General features: G+C 36.5%; 3 protein-coding genes across 10 annotated transcripts; 2 read left to right on the plus strand and 1 right to left on the minus strand.

Moving 5' to 3' along the window:
* The first annotated feature begins 352 nt into the window (after nucleotides 1-352).
* Nucleotides 353-1,366, plus strand: LOC137729263 (CASP-like protein 1B1). The gene is made up of 3 exons (XM_068468136.2): nucleotides 353-605; nucleotides 699-825; nucleotides 943-1,366. Exons 1-3 carry the CDS (start codon nucleotides 373-375, stop codon nucleotides 1,159-1,161), a joined length of 579 nt encoding a protein of 192 aa, XP_068324237.1. The 5' UTR covers nucleotides 353-372; the 3' UTR covers nucleotides 1,162-1,366.
* A 609-nt stretch (nucleotides 1,367-1,975) lies between these two features.
* Nucleotides 1,976-4,375, plus strand: LOC137729159 (coatomer subunit epsilon-1). Its single transcript, XM_068468009.2, has 6 exons — nucleotides 1,976-2,382; nucleotides 2,472-2,623; nucleotides 3,188-3,323; nucleotides 3,411-3,566; nucleotides 3,866-3,945; nucleotides 4,124-4,375. Exons 1-6 carry the CDS (start codon nucleotides 2,119-2,121, stop codon nucleotides 4,218-4,220), a joined length of 885 nt encoding a protein of 294 aa, XP_068324110.2. The 5' UTR covers nucleotides 1,976-2,118; the 3' UTR covers nucleotides 4,221-4,375.
* Nucleotides 4,376-5,336: 961 nt separating this feature from the next.
* On the minus strand, nucleotides 5,337-11,011 carry LOC137729156 (UDP-arabinose 4-epimerase 1). 8 transcript variants are annotated; one of them, XM_068468004.2, is made up of 11 exons: nucleotides 10,805-11,011; nucleotides 9,854-9,897; nucleotides 9,452-9,576; nucleotides 8,285-8,398; nucleotides 8,092-8,199; nucleotides 7,906-7,997; nucleotides 7,449-7,590; nucleotides 7,265-7,359; nucleotides 6,471-6,600; nucleotides 6,051-6,195; nucleotides 5,337-5,938 (listed from the first exon to the last, which is right to left on the minus strand). In XM_068468004.2, exons 2-11 carry the CDS (start codon nucleotides 9,864-9,866, stop codon nucleotides 5,694-5,696), a joined length of 1,209 nt encoding a protein of 402 aa, XP_068324105.2. In that variant the 5' UTR covers nucleotides 9,867-9,897; nucleotides 10,805-11,011; the 3' UTR covers nucleotides 5,337-5,693. The 8 variants fall into 8 exon arrangements, with proteins under 8 accessions (XP_068324105.2, XP_068324102.2, XP_068324103.2 ...); XM_068468001.2 differs by having other exon boundaries at nucleotides 9,854-10,007; XM_068468002.2 differs by having other exon boundaries at nucleotides 9,854-10,007; nucleotides 10,684-10,977.
* Nucleotides 11,012-22,473: the final 11,462 nt, after the last annotated feature.

Consider the following 22,473-nt stretch of genomic DNA (forward strand, 5'->3'; position numbering starts at 1 on the left):
AATTTGAACGCCCATGTTTGTTAAAGACGCTATCAAAAAATTTCTTGCATTCATGAAGCGAAAAGCTAATGATGTAGAGAAGAATGTCAAAATTGCTGATGTGTTTGTGCACAGACGCAAAGAAGAAAGTTTAGACGAAGGTAGTTCTGCATTTGTTGGCCCAATTTATCTAAAATTCTGGATGACATAGGCAGATTAAACCATGATGCATGTGGGGTTAAAAAGTTTTTCCAAACTACCTGCACCCAACAGACCCAAAAGTTCATGGATTGTTAAGACTAATCATAGATGCTTCACTTACTCAACAACTGGTTCCATCACTATAAGAAGCAACAACGTACTCACTTGTGTATCTATCTATCTCAATCAACCATGGCTCTAGAAAATGCGCAGAAACTCGAGGACGGGACAGAATTAGTGGCGGTGAGAAAGCCGATGGACTGGACTATTGTCGTACTGAGGGTGGTTGCGTTTTTGGCCACGGTTTCTGCAACCATTGTGATGGCAATCAACAAAGAAACCAAGTCCATTGTGGTTGCCACTGTTGGGACTACTCCGTTAAGCGTCACTCTCACAGCCAAGTTTCATCACACTCCTGCAAATGTGTAAGCCTCACAGCACTCTCTTTTTCTTTCTCCCTACTATGCAAACAGAAATTAGAGAACGCGGGCGATTTTCGCGATTGATGAACGATGCAGGTACTTTGTGATAGCTAATGGAATTGCCAGCTTTCATAACTTGTTCATGATGGCTGTGCACTTTTTTGGAGACCATACGTTCAAGGACAAGGGCCTTCAACTTGTAATCGTGGCCATTTTAGACATGGTAAGCAAACCATTGTTTTTTATTTTATATGCAAGCGATATTTGGGGAGGGGAAGAATCGAACACAGATTAACAACGTCGACTAAATTGTATCATCGTTTGTGTATGCATTATGCAGATGATTGTGGCCCTATTATCTTCAGGCGATGGTGCAGCAACCTTCATGGCACAGCTAGGGAAGAAGGGAAATTCGCACGCAAGGTGGAACAAAATATGTGACAAGTTCGAGAAGTTCTGCGACCATGCCGGTGGTGCCATCATCGCTTCCTACATCGGGCTCCTTCTCTTGTTGGTTATCACAGTGTTGTCCATCGTCAAACTACTCAAAAGAAATTAGAGCTGCATTGATACTAATCCCTTTTAATGTGTCAAAATGTATTGCTTTAGATGTGTGTTTGCTCTTAGTGTACAGTGTTGTTGAATTTACTTCACCCTTTTAATTCTGTGTGCCATGAAATCATGTATTTGGATTGAATGATTTTGCCATGTCAACATGGTATGGCATAGTTCTTAAGGAGAATAATAATGTTTTAACCTAATAAGCAAGTTGCGTACTGTGAACTCAAACTATCTAACATTTACGTGCGTGTATTGAAACGAGAAACTTTTGAGTGTAATCTTTACATTACACAACCACAAAATCATTTAGTTTACCCAATTCACAGGCGAATCATTGCACCCATCCGAAATTGACTTTAAAACTGATGACGGGATGAGTTGTGAAGTTTAAGGATAAATCATAATTGGTAATCTTACTAAACTTTCACAAAAGGTATAACAACTTGTTGACTTGAAAAAATCCAGATTCATGCTTTCAAGTCCCGTAAATAACGAGTTAAATATTTGATTATAATTAATTTATAAGGTATTGACACTTTAAAATTTTCATTTTGCACTTAGAACTTTTTATAATTAGTTAGAAAATTACACTTGTTAAGAGTGTAGAATGAGATTTTTGGAATGTTAATAACAGTTCTCTTTATACAATTGAGACTTTCAATTGTAGAAATTTTTTAATGTACCCGAAAGATAAACATTGACATAATACAAATGGAGAAACGACACTAAAAAAAATATATCATTTCTTTTACTAATATTATATATGACGGATCAGCTTGTGTTACGAACACATAAAATAATTTCTCTTTGGGTTGGCCCAAGTTTGGAATTAATCTTACGCATCATCATAAATCCTTCTAAAGTTTATAATAAACCGGCCCCTCGACAGCATTCGTCCTCCACGCTTTTGTCTCAGATCTGCAACTGTGAGAAACCAAATCGAAATCTCTCAACAATGGCAGCAGTGGCAGCAGGACCGGACCACCTCTTCAACCTCCGCAACAACTTCTACTTGGGAGCCTACCAGGCCTCCATTAACAACAGCGACATTCCCAACCTCTCCCCCGACGAAGCCGTCGAGCGCGACTGCCTCGTCTTCCGCTCTTACATCGCCCTCGGCAGCTACCAGCTCGTCATCAATGAGATCGACGCCTCCGCCGCCACGCCTCTCCAGGCCGTCAAGCTCCTCGCCCTCTACCTCTCCGGCCCCGATTTCAAGGTTTCGATCCCGAGATCAGAAGTTGTTGAATCGAATCGGATTGAATTTGATTGCATGTGCGATGAGCTGAAAGGTTTGGAATTGTGCAGGAATCGGCGATCTCGAATTTGAAGGAGTTGTTGGTGGATCCGGCCGTCGGAAACAACCCTACTCTGAGGCTGATTGCTGGGACGGTCTTCATGCATGAGCAGGACTACAATGAAGCTCTCAAATACACCAACGCCGGAGGCACTATGGAACTGTACGTCAAACTCTCAACTTTGCCTGACCACTATTCTGATATTACTTAAAAGATCATGTTTTGATTAAACGCTGTAAACAAATTTGAAGTCTTTGCTGTTAGATTTGCTCGCATTGTCATTATCTTTCGAATGAGACATAACCCAAAACACTTGACATTTTTGTTCCTTTAGCCTGATTGATTAATGATTATATTGAGGCTCATCAGCTTTTTGCTAGCTAGTCTGATTAGATTAAGTAAGGAAGCTAATTACAGGGTCTGTTAAATAATTTGAAAACCCTCCCTAATGTGTGAGTTGTGAACTTCAGAAACCAATTCCCCTTGCATTGTAAATCCTAGATGACTTATGCAATCTACGTCTCGCCCTCTGTTGGATAGTGTCGTTTTTACCTTAGAAATTAAATCTTTGATGTAACTTATGCCGAGGCTAATGATAAGTTGTGCCTTTACTTGTTAATGCATTACCATGTAATTGCATTTTATTTAACTGTTGAAGTAGAAAGTAGAAATATCATGCTGATGATTTCGGCTCAAGCCTGATACTTGCTGCTTATGCTTTTGCAGGAATGCATTGACTATCCAGATATTCCTTAAAATGCATAGGTCAGATTATGCTGAGAGACAGCTGCGGCTCATGCAACAGGTTGACGAGGACCACACACTAACTCAACTTGCAATGGCATGGTTAAGTCTGGCGGTGGTAATTAAATATTTGTTTTCCTTTCAGTTCCCCTTCAAGACTAGATGTCGTAGTCCATGTTTGTAATTTCACATTCTTCGAAATCAGGGTGGTTCCAAGATACAGGAGGCATATCTCATCTTCCAAGATTTATCTGAGAAGTCTCAGGTTACGAGTTTGATCCTCAATGGAAAGGCTGTTTGCTGTATGCATATGGGAAACTTTGATGAAGCTGAAACACTACTTCTTGAAGCATTGCAAAAGGCAAGTATCTAAGTGATATATTGGTGGCTTTTGTAGAGCTTTTAAGGTGTCTACAGTTTGTATCCAGTCAATTAGAAAATTTTCACAAGGTCGAAGGCTTACTAAACAAAATTACATGATTACATCCTTATGCTTACTCAACTCAAATCTGACTGTATACCAAAATTACATGATTACATCCTTATTCATCTACTTTCCTGTTTAAAGTTGCGTATTTTTGTGATAGGAGTGACATTGGATTACGCATATTTTTTAAGACTTTTGAGAGTGATAAAAGTGTCATTTGATGTCTGTCACAGGACGCAAAGGATCCAGAAACTCTAGCCAACCTTGTTGTATGCTGTCTTCACCTTGGAAAACCATCTTCTCGTTTCCTCAGGTAAATCACAAAGGCTACTTCATAGTGCCGTTATAACTCAAAATGTCTTTACGCATTCATAAATTTTGTTATATCGTGATTTCATAAGAACGCTGGAATTATAAAATTATATATGCCCCATATCACGTGCTGTTGTAGAATATAATGCTCAATGTTTGGGATTTTCACTCTTTTTCAGCCAGTTGAAAATTGGTCACCCAGATCACTTGCTCGTCAAACGGGCCTTGGAGGCAGAACAGAGCTTTAACCTAGCTGCTCTTCAAGCAGCTGGTTGAAACCTTGGTTTGTACACGAGCGGATTAGTGCTATTGTATACTCCTTACACCTTTTACGGCATCTCATCTTTTGATTTGGTATTTTGGAGACAGATCAAATCTTTGGGTTTGATTGCTTGATTTTTCAACGATATGGAGTCAGAGTTTGTGATTAATTGCACTTGCTTCCTTTTTTTTCTAGAGAGTTATGTTTTATACATTGCAGTAACCTTTTTGTTGGCATTCAATGAAAGAATAGTTCGACAATAAAAATGTTTACAATACTTTTTTATCCCAGCAATCGTTGTACCACGGACATACGTCCGGGCTGTTTTATGGCAACTCTCACGTTGAGTGAAATCAAAATACATAGTGGCATCTCACGTTGAGTGAAATCAAAATACAGTGGCATCGTTTTGTGAAAGGTGCCATATGGATGATAGCATCCGTCCTCGGATATCCTTTTGTGAAAGATACCGTAAGGATGATAGCATCCGTACTCAGGTTTTGTAGAGCTACTTGATTAGTGACGCTCTTATGCGGGATTGGGGTATCGGCTTGCGCATTGTAATGTATTCGGAAACATCGCAAAAACATTTCTCACCACAATCCGGAACCAAATTTTCCACCATATCCCAGCCTTTAACATAAAACGTACGAAGAGAAGCATCGCCAGCAGCAGCAAGTGATCCGACATTGTTCCGAGAACAGAACGAGAGTGAATGGAGGAAAAATAGAGGTAACTTGAGTAGCAAGAAACCCGATCGGTAAGACATCCCAACGCAGGAGATAAGGCACTCGGAAAGCACTCACAAGGTTTTCCGGCTCAAAGAGAAGACGATCAACCGAAAACTATTACAAAGCCAAGGCTTGAACAACATCCGCCAAGTCCTAGCAAAAATAGGAAAGCTAGAAGAAAATAGTCTTTTTGGGAATGTTTGCAAATCCAGTTGGGATTAGCTATTGTTTATATGGCTTGTAACTAATGCTTGACATGTGCCCTAGTGATGCACAAGGCGGAAAAACACGTTCGGATTAAGATAGGTCAAAGGTTCGATTCCTTCTAACTTAAGTGGAAATACAAAATGAAAAGAGCAATAGTGTTGGATACCAACGGAGAAGAGAGGCACGAAGACATGATGATAAAAGGCTATACCCCTCCTGGGCATCATTATTGAACTATGTCATCATTCGGATACATCGACTGTAACACATAGGCTGCTGCTCTTTTTTTCCGGCCACCGGATGATGGCCTGCTACTACTACTAAAGAATATAAACATATATAATATAACAACAAAATTAATATCGATTCCAAACCTCTCCGACTCTCTTTCTTTTTCTTCTCATTTTGGTTAAAGGGGATTCTGAATTCCCTCATCTAAATGAGCTAAATAAGTGTGGCTTGATTCGGCACTGCAACGGATACTGTCTCGATCTTCAGGCTATGCAACGCCGTGACCATTTCAAGAAGACGCCACCAATGGGTTTCCGTTCAAGAAGACAACACCAACGGGTTGGTTCCGTACCCATCGCGATGTGCTTTTTGCCATCTCCACGCAACCTGCAAACTCTCTTGAAGGTTGGTGTGTTGAGCGCTCCAGTTGAGTTCACGTAGGATCTTAGATGGGTCACTGAAGACTTCAGCATAGTCACCAGGCCTGCGGGGAAGGAAATCAACTTTTAGGTCCACCCCGGTTGCCTTCTTACACGCCTCCACGAACTCCTTAACTGAACTACCTGGTAATAGACAGCCGTATATATAGTGTAAGAGAAAATTCTGCTATTCACTACAAAATCTTTTGCACAATAAGAAATGGAATTAGAGTCGTATAAATTTCATTTATCCTACCTTTTCCAGTTCCAACATTGTAGATTCCCACTTTACGGGGTTGTGCATGCTCAAGAGCTTTAACGTGAGCATCAACCAGATCAGTGACATCTATATAATCTCTTATGCAAGTTCCATCAGATGTTTTGTAATCAGTACCTCGAACCTGCAAAGCACTTCCGTTACTAAAATTCCAACCCCTCAAAAGAACAGTGGAAACAGCTGATATGAGAAAGCTAACTGAAATCGTCAAAATATACAGATCAAAACCCAATCGTTTTCTTTTTACTCTTTATGGCAGGTGAGAATTGGTATGAAGATTTTCAAATAATTCATGCACTGTGTCCATAATAAATACAAAACGATAATCATAACCTTAATAGCCAAACCTACAACTTGATCTTTACCACGGATATATCTGTTAATTATGCAACGACTTACCTTTAGCCCAGGAATGATACCACGAGCTGCATCAAAACAAGCACCTGATATTCGTCCATGTTCACGAAGTTCAGGTCTGGGAGCTTCACCTAATCTGCCCTCTGGATCCGACCCAATGACATTGAAGTATCTAGAAGGTTTCGAAAAATAAAATAAGTTGTGAGACAATCAGGACAATTTATTCATTCATCTGCTAAAGTAAATTGTTTGTGGATGCGTTATTTGGTTGACATCCTTTGTGGCCAATGACTTGCAGCATAATACAAGTGTAGACATAAGTTATACACACAGACCATATGCAGGTCACACAAGATGATAGTACGAATATTCAGTTGGACAACAAAGGACCTCACAGAAAGTATCACATGGCCTTGTTAACTATTATACAGAAAATGAGATGATGAACCCATTACTAATAAAGATACTGGCTTATTAGTGAAAAAGGTAGGAAACAAGCTTTAGGCAGAGAGGTGACTTGGAAAATCGAATGAAGGTTTTAAATTTTTAGACATCCAAACCCCAACATCCATTGCCACCTAAGCCAAAGCCACGTAGTGCGCTAAGGTTCCAAATCCAAACGCCACATGAGTTTAGAAGAAAAGCAGAACCTAAGCTATGAAAAGTTGAAGACGACTAAACAATATTGGCATGTGATTCATGTTTCAGTTGCAAATTAACATAACTGAAACCCATTGCTGACAAAGTAATTGCGAAGCAAGGTTACTCACAGGACTAAGTCAACAACAGTTCAAAAAAAACATCAAAAGGTTTGAAAATTTTGTTAGGACACGAACCTCAGGATCATGACTGCCATGTCCGAATTCTTATGAAAATCCAAGATGATATCTTCTGCCATCTTCTTTGCTTTTCCGTATGGATTAATTGGTAGCTGAATTTATTTCCAAAACCTTAAAGTCAACGACTAAACAAGTTTATTCATTCGAAACAAAACAACAACCCAAGTATCAGACAACCCACCTGTGGAGTTTCTTCAGTAATAGGCATCTTCTCAGGTTCACCATATGTTGCACATGTACTGGAATATATCAAAGTCTTCACATCATGTGCAGCCATTGCCTCCAATACCACCAAGGTATTTGACGTAATATTGTGGTAATACCTGTGCAAAAATTCAAAATTTTCATTAGCAAGATTATTTGTACATGTTATATCAAAGTCTGCTCAGGCCTTTTCTTTTGCCTTTATAATTAAGGAAGACAACTGTTTAAGCGAGGTATATAAACTGCCATGCCAACATCCAGCATCAGCCCTAAGTTCATAATACTGAGCAGAAATTCATGTGTATCCACATAGCATCATTAAGGGAAAATTTTTTAACAAAGAAAGTTCTGGTAAAGAAAAAGGCACACAAGCAAGACGAGCACATTTCCGGTGGTAGTAAATGGTCCTAATCTGGCTCATGGATAGTACTTACTTAAGTGGATGAAGTGTGCTTTCCCCAACATATGCAACAGCTGCAAAATGCATCACAGCATCAAATGCATTCTCTGAAAATATTTTGTTTACCTGGAATATTCAGTTAAGGCTACATTGAAACTTAGTGCTTTTTATTTGCACAAAATATTTTGAACAATACTCATAAAGAACATCACAAGGATACGGATTTTGGATCCCCCAAGTCAGCATAAATAAACTGAAGCCTCCCAGGTTCAGGAAATAACTCTTGGAGAACCTTGACGGCACCTAGGTTTCCCCGTGAGAGGTTATCCTGTGAAAGAAAGAAAATTTTCTTGGTCTAGAGTAAACAAGTTAAGTAATAGAGAAGACCTTGACTTCATCCAACAGAGACCTACCACAATAGTTACACGATATTGATCCCTTAGGAGTCGTAATGCAGCATGTGAACCAATATATCCAGCACCTCCAGTTACTAGGACATGAGTTACCCCTGCTTCATGAAGGGAGAACTGGACCAATATAAATAGTACACGGTAAGAAAAGGTCTTTTACATAGAACTTCTGCATTTTTATTGAAGACATGAAATCAAAATAGAACATTTTACTTCTGCCACACAAAAAGAAAATAGAACTTGCAAAATGTTCCAATGCAACAGCACAAAAATTTCGTACCCAAGTTTTCATATCTTTAAGTATCAACTATACTCACAATACGCCAAAAAATAAGTCTACCACTCTGTCAAACATTAAGGAGATTGCAGATGGGAAATAATTGACCCAAGCAGGTATCAACAATATACAACAAGCAAAAGGACTGGACCAGATTTGATTAAACCAACCAGAAGCAAGATGATATGATCTATAATGATTTTCTCCAATGACGATAACCAAATCAACATCATACTGTGATCCCCGTGATGATTTCCTAGGACAAGGCTCTTAGGACCCCTTAGCCTCCTCTTCTCTCTGGTATCCCAAATTCACTCACCCTGCCCCCCCCCTCCCTCAGAACATAGGTGTATGCCTATTTTTGAGGCACCCATGGAGGCTCCTCAGTGGTCAGTGGTGACCACCTAGCCATTCAGGCCATGGTGACTCATTAGGGTTAACTAAAAACATAGCACTAGCAACAACTATTTGCTTCTGTCCATCAGTGATATCTGGACAAAAGAGCAAAGTTATAAACTTATATAAGTATTTCTGTTTGAAAGTCGCCTCGCCATATATAACATCCAGCAGGGCCACTTTTTTCAAAAAAGCAAAAAGTTGGCTTTTGCAGTCTAGTTAAGTTAGGTCGCCATATATAAGTTAATCATGCATCCAAGGAAACAGCATATACAACCAAGACATTCTCGAATATGTCAGACCTCAATACTAAATAATTATTGTTGGATAATGATCAAATGGAAAGACAGGAAAAAACAGCAACTGATAATTGTCTAATCAAAGAGGGATCAATTGCATGAAGCAAATGATCATTACGCAGATAGTCACTCTAATACAATAATCAAATACTGAAGTATACGTTCAACCAAAGAAAATACGCAGGATTAGGGGATTACCGAGCTTGTGGTATTAAAAGATGGGGATTGTTTCAGCATAATAATACATATTGCTGTAAGAGTAGCAGCCAAAAGAATTTTTCCAACAAAGCTGTTCTTCCTCTTGGGATCTGGGTACTCCATGCCTACAAGCACAACAGGGTCCAAGACACAAGCTTAAAACTTCCAGATAGCTCAAAGCACAAAATATCCGAATTGAAACTATGCAGTTAAACATTTGTTATAACATCCGAATTGAAACTGTGCAGTTAAACCTTTGTTATAAACAAATTTCAAAACATATTGAGCAGATTCTAATTTCACCTCCACCTCCTTCAAATCATCGTTTCTCATAACGCCAGATGAACATAACAAATTCACAGAAGAAAAGATAATCATAACTGAACGCAATCGAAAACTCACCTCCTAAAGACATGGATCTGTTAGTTCTTGACTGATTTCTGGCCCTGCCAAAATTAAGCATTGGGAGAATGTCTTCAATGCTTATAAATAGGAATCAAATTTTATGCCTCAATCAAGAATGACCTATCCCTGAATATTCTTTTGGTGTAATGCACTGCAGTGAAAGCCAAACACAATCAGCCGGAAAATTAAAAAAAAATCACATCCCAAAATTACTGAAATTCAAAAGCGGTGGTTATAACTGGGCCCTCTACAAATAAAGCAATCAAATTGAAAAGGTTAAAATCCCAAAGGAGGAAAATTTTTAGAAACCCTAGAAATTTCACCGACAAACCCCAAATTCCAAAACAGAAAAAGGGTTGGATTTAGAATCACAAGATCCAAACACTCCCAGAAGAAGGAACTCGAAAAAAATTCAAAAATGAACAACCCCAAGTAACATTCCACAATCTAAGGCAAACACATGGCTTTCAGAGCATGTCTGCCAAAGAAAGAGACGAACTTTGAAGGACCATTTTGCAGAGGGAAAGCCATTGTCAGGAATCTGAAATATTTATGGGGAAAACAAACCAAAACCCGTGAAAGCTCGAAGCTTCGAGATCCACGGCAAAACCACTTCAAATTTTGTGTAAAAATTCAAATAAGAAATTGAGTTTTCTCTAAAATCAATTAAGAAACCGGGTTTTTTGTATGATGATCACACATTTATTGTTGCAGACAAAAGTACCTGAAAGCTGACAAAGCAAAACGACAAACAAAAGCACTAACACACAGACAATACAAAAGTACAAGGAGATGCAAAGGCATGCCAATGAGCACGAAAATCTTACAAATTAAGGCGGGGGTGCACGAATCCGACAGAAAAAAGCAAAACGATTGACCAAAATTGTAAGAAAACCAGAAGAAATTGAAAAAACGTTAGAGAGAGAGAGAAAGGGGAGAGAAACGTACAATTAGGGAGAGGAAGAGGAAAGGAGAGAGTCACAACAGGGTGATGAGGCGGTGTTGAACGTTTGCAGGTGGCTTTGCTTTTGGGGTTTGAAAATAAAGGGCGAGAGAGAAAAAGTGAGTTGTCTCTTCTACTAATAGGCCGAGATTTCTCGGCGTGTTCATGTTTTTGAGTTGTTGGATTTCTATTTGTTTTTTGCTTTTGTGCGCAGGAAGAGAAAAAAAGTGGCACAAAAAAAACATAAAGTTATTTTTCTTTTTTTTTAATTATTTTTTGAGTTTTGCTAATTTAAAAAATATTTATTTATACAACAATGTAATTTATACTAAAAGGTTGAGAATTTTGAGTAAGTCATATTAAATTAGTCTCACACTCAAAATCAAACTTTTATTTTTTGAACAAACGATATTATCTATATTAAGGAGGAGGGGTAGGCTTAGCCTCACAATAGGCTAGCAATAATGTGTTCAAATTCGCCTTTGGTGATAAATGAACCTAAGATATCTCACTTACAAGTGAAAAAGAATATCACCTGACCGTAGTACTAAATAACAAAATCGAACTTAAGACAGAGCAATATCAATGGACAATAAAACAATTACATTAAATATGTCTAAACTTTTTGGAGACGAATTCTAATTTGGATGCAAAATAAAGCACATTGCTATAATTAATTAGACTAAGGGCTAGTTTGCTATTGTTGTGCTTTAAAAAAAAAATTACTTCTGTTATGCTGTAAGAATAATCAGCTGTGAAATAAAGTAGCAGAGTGTTTTGTAACCTTTTTTGTAAAAGTGATTTTGTAAAAAAAAAGAAAAAGCAGTATTATAATGTTTGATAAAATTTTTATGTAAAACAGATGTGAAAAAAAACTTATTTTTCAAATCATGGTTTTGCAGCTTTGTATTTTTCGTTATTTTTCACCCAAAACTGTGGTAAAAAACTGAAACTGAATATTTACCAAACATAATCACCTCAGTATCAAATTAGGGCTAAAACTTGTGTCTGTAAAAATTTAAAGTCTTTTCGATTAAGCTAACTGAAAAGAAAATTTAAAAAGCCAAACGAAAAAAATAGCACTTTACAATATTGTTTTCTCAGAATCTTTCTATGATGTCTTTTCAGCGTCGAATGTGGACCGAGTTACTGTACACCTAACCAATTACGTGCCACCATCTCACTACCCTTTGTACTTTTTCTTCTTTGTTTCGAGAAATTTTTAGGTGTACCGGGTACATCAAAAAATTTTGGTGTACCCTCACTCATAATGGTGGACCCTACTCTCACTTATTTTTCAATAAAAAAATAAAATCAAATTCTAATGAGTGAGGGTACACCAAAATTTTTTGGTGTACCCGGTACACCTAAAACTTTCTCCTTTGTTTCGGGTCCACCACTTTGTGATACCCCTGTCATTGAGACAGATATTTTTTCCTTCCTTTTTCTTGTTTAAAGAGTTTGACTGTTGAATATTTATATTTGGAAAATGTCATGGAGGAGATATTTTTTGAGTCTAGATCTTCGTCGGATTCTCTTTGTGAGGATTTCAGATATTTGTGAATTGTATCTGTTTATCGTAAATCATGTAATAATAAATTATTTCAAATATTTTTATTTAAAAATAAACATAAACAGTACTTGACAAAAATTGACCGCATGATGTACGATAAACGGACACGATCCACGATTGCTACGGATCCTCAAGATCCTCGCTAAAAGGATCCGGAGAGGATCCTGTTGGATATTTTTGTACCACATTGATTATGTATCATCTAATGTAACAAGTGATGTATACATGTTACGTTAATTACTGAATTAATCTGATTAGATGTTCACTACATACATTATTTGCCACATATAATGGTACACTACTATGCTACAAATATGTAAGCTCTCTAACATTACTTGTTATGTATTTTTTCAAGTTTTCTTTTTGGTAAGCAACCATATTTATGAATAATTACCCATATACTCAACTTATAAGACTATATTTTAGAGAGTGATTAAGTTTTTAATTTATTTCGGTGATAAACAAAACTTAACTTTAATGTGACAAGTGGTGTCATGATAAATTTAATTGTTTTTGTATTTACAATTTTAGCCATCAGTAATTGGAAGATGGATATGTATCTCTTTAATTGTATTGTTTCTTGAGAAAATTGCACAAATACCACCTGAATTTTCAAGGGTGTGTGCATTTGCCACCCAAACAAACAATTTTAACAATTATCCACCTAGACTTTAGCTTTGGTGATAATTTACCACCTCCATCTAGTTATGTACATTCTGTCAAAATTGTATCTCTTTTTAATTTTTAATATTTTTAAAAAATACTTAAAAGAAATTAAACAATAAAATGAAATACTAAAACTTACAGTAAAAACACACCTAATCCAAAAATAAAATTACCATAGGCTCCTCTCCCACCTCCCTCTACTCTAATTCCTCTTCCCGCTCACCCCAAGGTCAGCTAAATCTCCCCCTTTATGATTGGATTTCATCCCGGAATCTCTAGTCTAATCGCCCTCAGAGATTTTCGTTCTAGAAGAATTTGTGACTCCAAACACTAAACCGGATTCTCGAAGCCCGCACACCCGACCCAGATTTGACCCATCCACTGCGTCTCCTCCTAACCAGCTTCCCCTCCCACACGATGCAACTGCCGACCCTATGCGCCTGTTTGGTGGGCTGGATGAGATTGAGCCTTAGAGATAAGATTGGATTAGCATAGACTTATAAGATAGGAATTGTAACTCATGTATAAGGATAAGTTAAAGAACCCACTTTATTGTAAATTCATAAATCATCATGTCTATCTCACATTTTGACATAACAAACAAACAAGAGATTGGACTAAAGTCCATTTTAATTGGTCTCAACCTATCACAACCAGGCCACCAAACAAACCCTATATGACTAGAAACGCCCATGGCAACCTATACCACCTCTTTCTCCCACTCAATCTCTCAGTCTCTGTTTCGTCTCCTCCCTACAAATTTTAATCTTTTCTAAAGTTTTTATTAGTTTATTATTTATTTATTTTGTATAGACAAACATAACCTTGAATTTAGCGGCAATTTTGACAGAATTGATCGGAGGTGGTAGATTAGCACCAATGCTAAAGTCTGGGTGAATAAGTCAAAAAATTCTCTCTAGGTGGCAAATGCACGGACCCCCGAAATTTATGGTGGTATTTGCACAACTTCCTCTTGTTTCTCTATCACTCCTCCTTTTTCTTCCTCGTTTTTTCTCTATCTTCATTCTGCTTTCTGCTCATGTCTCTTTCTCGGTCCTCCTTTTTCTTACCTCTGTCTTTCCTACTCCTTACCTTTCTTTCCTCCTCCTCCTTCATTATTTTCTCTTTCTTCCTTACTGTTCTCTCATTCCTCCACCTTCTTACCTTTCTCTCTCCTCCTCCACCTTCTTCTTTGCCCTTCTCTCTCCTATTTCTTCTTCATACTTCTTACTATCCCTCCTCCTCTTCTTTTTCATATTGTTCCCTAAATATATGAGTGTTTTTTTTTTCTTGGATGATGCTAGGGAGACTAAATTTTTTAAATCAACTTTGCAAACCAAATGATGTGGTTGTTAATGATTGAATTATTAATTAAGTGTCGATTAACGTACTTATTTTCTATCCATTGGTGACACATTATTTAGATTTTAGATATTTAGTTTTCAATTTTAGTATTTTATTAAAGTATTTGATTTTGAGGTTTATATTGATTTGGATGCATAATTTTTGATACTGATGAAGTGTTCAGGAACTTTGAAATTGATTTTACTGAAATGCTAAATTTTTAAAATTGATCTTGCATAAGTGCTAAAAGTTTTGAAGCTGATCTTGCATGAATGCTAAAATTTTGAAACTAATCTTGCTAATATGCATGAAATTTTGAACTGATCTTTCAGAGATGCTAGAATTTTAAAATTGATCTTGTAAAAGTGCTAGAATCTTAGATTTGAAACTAGTCTTTATGAATTGTGAAACTGATTTTGTAGAAGTGCAAAAATTAATGTGTAAGGATCAAAAGTTAATTTGAAATTTTTATGGATGGTGTCAGTTTTTTAGTTTCGGCTTGGTTAAGTGTCAAGTCCACTAGAGACATGGTTGAAATTTAAAAATTTTGGTTTGCTTGTTCCGAGATTTTGGTTTTGCTTGTGCGGAGCTAGGTTTGATGGGATTTTGAACTTTTTCCTCTCCTTGAAAAAATTTAAAACTAATGAAATTCAATGAAATGTATTTTTTGTATCTTTTCTATATATAAAACTCCCTTATTTTTACTGCCATACCAAAAATGTTCAAATATGCTGCCAAAAATAAAGAAGGAAAAACAATTTAGTGAGAGTGTGATATACTTTCTGCCCACAAGTAGTTTCTATGAACTCAGAAAACAAATTGGACGATTTTGAAAAACTTGCATAAATTTTGAATTTTTATGGAGAATTTCCTTTGTGAAGTTACCAAGGATCACCAAATGATGTTATCAATTGTAAATTACAAATTTATTAATTTGGTTGTGAGAAAATGACTAATGGCTCTAGGGGGTTTTGAATTTTTGGACCATAGTCCGTTCACCCTTGCGAAGCCAAAAAGTTCATCAATCGATGAGTCATAATCTTTTCTTACTTTTTGGACACGTTAGTCAAATTACAGTCTGAAACCGAATGTCTTATTTGGAGATGGATTGTCTGCCCTCCCGTTTCTGTGCCTTTCTTATGCCCTCTCGTTTCTGTGTGGTCACGGTTTAACCACGTTAATATTTTATATTAATTTTTTTTATAAAAATAATAAGACAAAAAGTAAATGTTGATGTAGCTTAATCGTGACTGCACAAAACAAGAGGATCTAGGAAGGGGAGGCCAGACAATCCATCTCCTGACTTATTACCAACTAGAACTACATAATCATCATAAGTGTTAGAGGTCTCATGTTTGATTTTATATGAATAACAAGAACGTATTATTTTGTGTTGAGTTCAATTATATGTTAGAGGTTGCAAGTTTGATTTTATATAAACAAAGAAGACATATTATTATGTGTTAAGTTCAATATGTATCTAGATATTGGTTGGTACATATATTATGTGGCGCAGCACAATTTGTCTTCATGTAAAGTAGAACGTCTCTCACTCCTCTAAAATGGAATGTAGATGACCTGGTTGTCTTCCCATTTATGATTAGCATGTTTTCACCGTATAAATGTAATAATTGAAATCGTTCATTTTATCATCATTTAAATAAGAAAAACTAATGAAAATAGTTTGAAAACTTTGAGTTTTAACGATAAAAACAAAATAAATGGTAAAGTGAATAGTAACAGGTTTGGTTTTTTAGTATAAAAATATGATTTTTCGTTAAATTGAACAGTACTAAGAGATTTTCGTTAAAATTCTCATTTAAATATCATACCTACAACCGAAAAAAATAAAAAATCATGCCTGTAAAAAATCATTCCAAAATCGTATGGCACCGACCCTTCCCCCATTCTTCCCGCGCCTTCTTCCCCATTCTTCCCTTGTCTACTCATCTCCACTCCTTTTTCCTTTTCCTTCTCCAATTCCTCCTTCTTCCCTCCCCTCCCTTTTCGCTTCTCTACCTACCATTTTGTAGGCAACCCTCCTCGTAGTATTGACGGAGTTTCCTCTCCAACCTCGCCATATGTCCCCTTCTCAAGGATTTATCCGTTGAGTGGGCTAGCTGTGGTTTGAGGCGAATTGCGGTTGTTGGTGGGTCAAAACCACCTACCACGGGTTTGATTTCTATGATGGATGTACTCCTCTTGACCGAATATGTGGTTGAGCCGCCTTATCCGCCAAATATCTGGCGGCTCCGCCTGGGTGGCTTGTGGTTGCAGCGGGTTTCAAAGAAGTGGTAAAGTTGCAGTGGTCTTGATGTGGTCTCACTGAAGAGATGTTGATTGGTGGCTTTCTTTTGCGGATTAGTTGTAGAAATTTTGCTTATCGTTAAGTGTGCCGCTTTTTAGCGTGATGCGTTTATGTTTGTTCTCATGTTGTGTAGCGATAGCTTGTTGTGGATCTCTGTATACTGATAGGTTGATGTGTGCTTGATATAAATTTGTTACGTTTATTGTCATTGTGACATATTTGTTCATATGCATTTGTTTTGTGTAGTAGCCGTATAGGGTTTAATTTTCATTGTTGTTTGTGTGAATTTACCTCTACATCAAGGATTTGGTCAATGGAGTTTATGTGCCCGTGTTGGCACCGCTTGTAACTATTTGTTCATCAATGTAATCATGTTATCGTTTCTAATAAAAAAAACTGATGATTTGGGTAACAAGTAGTATTCTCATGATGAACCGTTCAATTGTTTGATGCATATGAATAACTAAACGATCTAAAAATTGAATGATTTTTTTTATTTTTTTTTTTGCAAATATGATCTTTAGATGATGCAAAGAGAATGAATGATTTCAATTATGATGTTCGTAAGGTGAAGATACATAAATCATAAAAGGGGACAAGTAGTGTCACATCCCGGGGCGAATCACTTCCCAGGCCCGCTCCACCACCGTAGCACGACATTGTCCGCTTTGGGCTTACCATTCCCTCACGATTTTGTTTTTGGGAACTCACGAGCAATTTCCCAGTGGGTCACCTATCACCCGAAGCCAGTGAACTCTCAAAATGCCTCGTGCTAGGTAGAGATGAGAATATACATATAAGGATCACTCCCCTGGACGATGTGGGATGTCACAAGTAGGTTCTCTCATGGGCGAACACAAGCATTATAAATAAAAAATAAAAAATCAAATGTTGTATAAACAACACAATTCGTAACTATCAAAGGGAGATAAATGATATTGTGAGTCTCTCGCACCTGTGCTTCAACTTTGCCTCGTTAGTTTTCTTAATGCATTATTCAAGATTTTTTTTTTTTTTTTTTTTTTGTTTGAAGCTTATGTTGTTTGAATATGATTATCTGTGATCGTTTATATCTTACCCAATCCCACTCCCCACAACCTTGCATGTCTTCTAAAAGTCAAACAAAAAGAATAGCACAATGATGAACACAATATGTATAACACGACCCTATGCATTATAATTTATAGGTATTCATACGCACAAGTTATTGTGCAAGTATTGGAACACGATTAATGGTATAATTAATTCATGTTTTATAAAATGAGTGTATGTACTATATCATATTAAAAAATATATAGATCGCTCACTTATAATTTATATTAATGTTAGCATCTTGCTACAGATCTACGCGTGCAGTAATTTGCTCATTAAATGTATAGTTTAAAAAATCGAATTTACATGTGTTAGAAAACATATAAAGGTATATAAGTAACTAATTCCTCATGTTCGTGAGGTAGTTTTATTTTGTACTTTTACAATTTATATATTTTTTTTAATTAAATTGCATTCTTTAAAAAATAAGAATGGGGCATTTTAGGCATTTTTAAAATTTCACCTTTTTTGTATTTTCACTTATATATCTAAACTGTGAATCATGTTTGTCAACTAAAACTCATAAAATTACTATTCTAACCCTCTTATATATCAAAACTAAAGGCAAAAAAGGTTACCCGCGTGTTGAGCTCAAGGACTTATGTGCTCCAATGTTACTCATTTCATGTTATCAATGTTTTAGACTTAGGGGGTGTAGTCAAATTAAGATTTGAAAGGATTTTAAAAGACTTTAGAATCAGCTTGTAGTCAAATAGGATTTTTAAGAGGATTTTAAAGGACTTTAAAATCATGGTGCAGTCAAAGTAAGATTCAACAGGATTTGAAAGAATACATCCAGATTCAGGTGTAGTCAATTAAGATTTAAAATTCTTGGTACAAATCTGTAGGAATTCAAAATGTTATGGATTTTAATGGATTTCATTAAGTAGTGGATTTTGGAGGATTTGAGAGCCAATTTATGAATAAAAATGGCTGTGAAGAATCCCATTCACACCCCTAGGATTTCTTTCTTCAAACTAACTTCTCTCTTGTCATGCTCTCGATGATGTACTCCTGCAACAACTCGTTCTTCTCCTTGGCGTTCACCTTGGCAAAAGTACATCTTCGCACTTGAGCTTGGTAGCTGCTCACCACGGGGTTTCAAGGCCTAGCAATGTCCGCACCACGACGCTAGTTTTAAACCCTCATCATTTTCGTCGGGATTTAATCGCACTTTGAGTTGCTATTTTGTGATGTCTAATAAGAGCCAAATGGCAATTAAAACCCATCTAAATTTTCGGCACAAAGTTGTCAGCTTCTGTTTGCTTCCTTTGTTGAAATTTTGAAACCGTCAGCAGCTGCTTTTGCTTTCTTATCTTTCATTTTCTTCCATTTTCTCAGATTGAGAGAGAGAGAAAGATTCTAATGATGGAGAGAGATTTTTCACATTGACCAGCAATTAACTCAAAACATCTTTCACATTTAATCGTTGATTTTGTATTTATCTATTTAGCATTTTCATTAACAAATATTGGGTGATGAGGATATTGATGCGTAGTACTAATTTATCTATGTATAGTAAACTAGTACATGACCTTGAGCTTTTACAATGTGTTTTTGTTGTGGTTGCTTAATTTCTACTTTGTGTGTTAGATTTCTATATCATTTATGTTGTAGGAATCAACTATAAATCTATAGAAATCCATGAAACAAGTTCATACAAATCCATAGAAATCTATAATAAAAATCTATATAAATCTACCAAAATCCATGTAGATTTGTAAAGTCTATTAAAATCTTTTAGAATATGTCACTTAAAGAAATTCATTAAAATCATCTAAAATCCAAATTGACTACACCCCCTTAAATGATGCAAGCTTATTAGGAATACTAATCTCATATTAAAAAAATTAAATAGAGACATTGCATGGTTTTATAAAGAGTTAGACTACACTATATAATTACTAATTAACTTCGTGATAAAGCATTAGCTTTCCGGTTGCCCCTTCATTTCCAAACACATCGTGTATTGACTTTTTTATCTTGGTATACCAAACCTTTCTACCTATCGCAGAACAGGTGGGCCATTTTCTCACGGGTCGGGTTGCTACATTATTGTGCGTGGCACCCCCCAAGCATGGATGGTGATCGAAGCGCCACTTCAAATTTCAAACAATACACAAAACACAAATTCCCCCCTTGTATTGCACGCAGTTGGAGGAGCTTCTGCCACTTGCCGACATTATATATTCGTGCATTTTTTTAATGTATCAAAAACATCATCCTGCGATGTTATTATTATTTCTTTAAATTATAATATTTATATTTTATTAACATACATCAGAAGTATAACATATCAATCTCGTTATTCATTTATATTATAATATATGAAATAACATAATGTGAGGGTTTTGTTTTTGGTACCAATAAATTCTTCTAATTCCACAAACAATAATTTATTTCTAGTACCATACTATAGTTTAAGGTCAGTTGTCTTAATTACCCTAGTTTAAAGATAATTAAGAGCGTGGAGTAGAATATAAGAATATGTGATTTGTTAGGTGTTAGGTGTTTACTGGTACTTAATTAACCAAAATTGATGTTTACTTCTCGTCTGTGCACTTTGTCAGATTTGATTAACATAAAAAATATTAAGTAGTCAAGAGAAAACGTGAGTTTTCCGGACGTTGTTACAGAAATATCGCTTCACGTTTACTAATCCTTTCTTAATCACAATTTGTGATTACTAATCCATGCATGTAAATAATTCGATGTACGTGATGACACGTACAATTGCATGTGCCATTTTTTTTTTGCTTATAAATTATAAACCCTCTGTAAACAGCAAGGAAACACAACGCAACGCAAAATAATGCAAAGCCATTTTACATTGGCTCGTTCACTTTAATTTCATTACAAGTCTGGGGATTTGCCATTATAAAAATAATGAAAAGAGACTAAATTTGTGGACGAAGTTTTAAAAATTAAAAGACATAAAAGTTGATGATTAGTTTATTACTTACACGTCGATAAACATGTTTATTCTTATTGGTGATACATCATTTAGTTTGTAAATTTAGTCTTCAAATTTGGTCTCCTTAACATTACTCCCATTATAAATTTGAAAACTTGAACAACATCAAATAGATTAGCTTTATGATATACAATGTGTGCGGGTGTGAGTTGATGACTTAATCTATGGTAACGTCCTTTAATTAGTGTTTTTTCTTTTTATTTTGTTTATTGACGAGTAAAAAAAAAAAGAATTTGAGATTTCTTCAAATATTAAAAAAAATATATAAAATGTTACCAAAACAATATATAAAATCAATAAATAATAGGCAATATCAGTTCCAACTCTAACTTTGAGTGTCATATCCGTTTATACACTTTATTTTGTTTTTTGTTTTTTTTTTTGCTACTAAATTATAATTAATTTTATTTCTTTCGAAATTCACTAGAATTAACCTAATAGTAATGATGTTAGATCCCACATCGTCCAGGGGAATGGATCCTGTAAGCCTTATATGTATATTCCCATCTCTACCTAGCATGAGGCCTTTTGAAAGCTCACTGGTTTCGGGTTCCATCGGAACTCCGAAGTTAAGCAAGTTCGCGCGAGAGCAATCGCAGGATGGGTGATCCACTGGGAAGTTCTTGTGTGAGTTCCCAGAAACAAAACCGCGAGGGCGTGATCGAGGCCCAAAGCGGACAATATCGTGCTACGGTGGAGTCGAGCCCGAGATGTGGTGGGGGCCCAGGCCATGATGTGACAATTTGGTATCAAAACCAATCCCTGGCCGGTTGTGTGTCGACGAAGATGTTGGGCCCCTAAGAAGGGTGGATTGTTAGATCTCACATCGTCCAGGGGAGTGGATCCTGTAAGCCTATATATATTCTCATCTCTACCTAGCACGAGACCTTTTGGGAGTTCACTGGTTTCGAGTTCTATCGAAACTCCGAAGTTAAGTGAGTTCTCGGGAGAGCAATTCCATGATGGGTGACCCACTGAGAAGTTTTCGTGTGAGTTCCCATAAACAAAACCGTGAGGGCGTGGTCGGGGCTCAAAGCGGACAATATCGTGTTACAGTGGAGTCGAGCCCAGAATATGATGGGGATCCGGACCGGGATGTGACAAATGATCGGTAGGGTGATGACTTTGAGTAGCCTAAGTTCAAGGTTTAAAACTTTCTAATATAACTTTGGTAAAAAAAAAAAAAGGTCCAAATCGAGGTTGGTAAAAAATAGGGATGGGCACTGTATGATACGGTTTGGGAGTAAACTGATACTAGAACCAAAATTGAAAGTACCTTTTGGTTTGGTACGGTTTTTTTTATTTCAAATTTTGCTACCGAAACCGATCCCATCCCGATTGACTTTGGTACCAAAGACTAAAATTACCACTTTTTCACGTTTAAAAACCAACTAAGGAACATTATAATGGGTTGAGTTCTAATTAGCCAAAGCTAGCCATCGTGCATGATGAGTCAAACTGTGAAAGCCATGCAGACCGGCCAAAAATATACGGCTGTGACCGCGATGGCGAGACTTTTTAATCGAAACGACATAAACATAATGCATGGTGCCCCAAAAAAACCGACCAAGCCTGCCTTGCATTGTTTACACGTGGCAGCCAAATTTGTATGTAACATCTTATATGTCGGACGAAAATTGAAATAACATAAATAGTACGTGATAATGTGACAGAAAATTCTCATTTCTCATATGAGTATGATTATCTCTTTTTTTAT

Source organism: Pyrus communis, chromosome 10, assembly GCF_041283825.1.
Source record: "Pyrus communis isolate YQ-2024b chromosome 10, ASM4128382v1, whole genome shotgun sequence".
NCBI lineage: Eukaryota > Viridiplantae > Streptophyta > Magnoliopsida > Rosales > Rosaceae > Pyrus > Pyrus communis.

Bases quoted from the DNA above. Each gene is read 5' to 3' on its own strand.
- LOC137729156 (XM_068468001.2), bottom strand. From the start codon at position 9,914: ATGCTTAATTTTGGCAGGGCCAGAAATCAGTCAAGAACTAACAGATCC. The intron at 8,399-9,451 runs GTAATCCCCTAA...ATATTGGTCCAG, and splicing joins CTTTTAATACCACAAGCTCG to TTCTCCCTTCATGAAGCAGG. The intron at 6,196-6,470 runs GTAAGTCGTTGC...AGTGCTTTGCAG, and splicing joins GTATCATTCCTGGGCTAAAG to GTTCGAGGTACTGATTACAA.
- LOC137729159 (XM_068468009.2), top strand. From the start codon at position 2,119: ATGGCAGCAGTGGCAGCAGGACCGGACCACCTCTTCAACCTCCGCAAC. The intron at 2,624-3,187 runs GTACGTCAAACT...ATGCTTTTGCAG, and splicing joins GCCGGAGGCACTATGGAACT to GAATGCATTGACTATCCAGA. The intron at 3,324-3,410 runs GTAATTAAATAT...CTTCGAAATCAG, and splicing joins CATGGTTAAGTCTGGCGGTG to GGTGGTTCCAAGATACAGGA.
- LOC137729263 (XM_068468136.2), top strand. From the start codon at position 373: ATGGCTCTAGAAAATGCGCAGAAACTCGAGGACGGGACAGAATTAGTG. The intron at 606-698 runs GTAAGCCTCACA...TGAACGATGCAG, and splicing joins CATCACACTCCTGCAAATGT to GTACTTTGTGATAGCTAATG. The intron at 826-942 runs GTAAGCAAACCA...TGCATTATGCAG, and splicing joins TCGTGGCCATTTTAGACATG to ATGATTGTGGCCCTATTATC.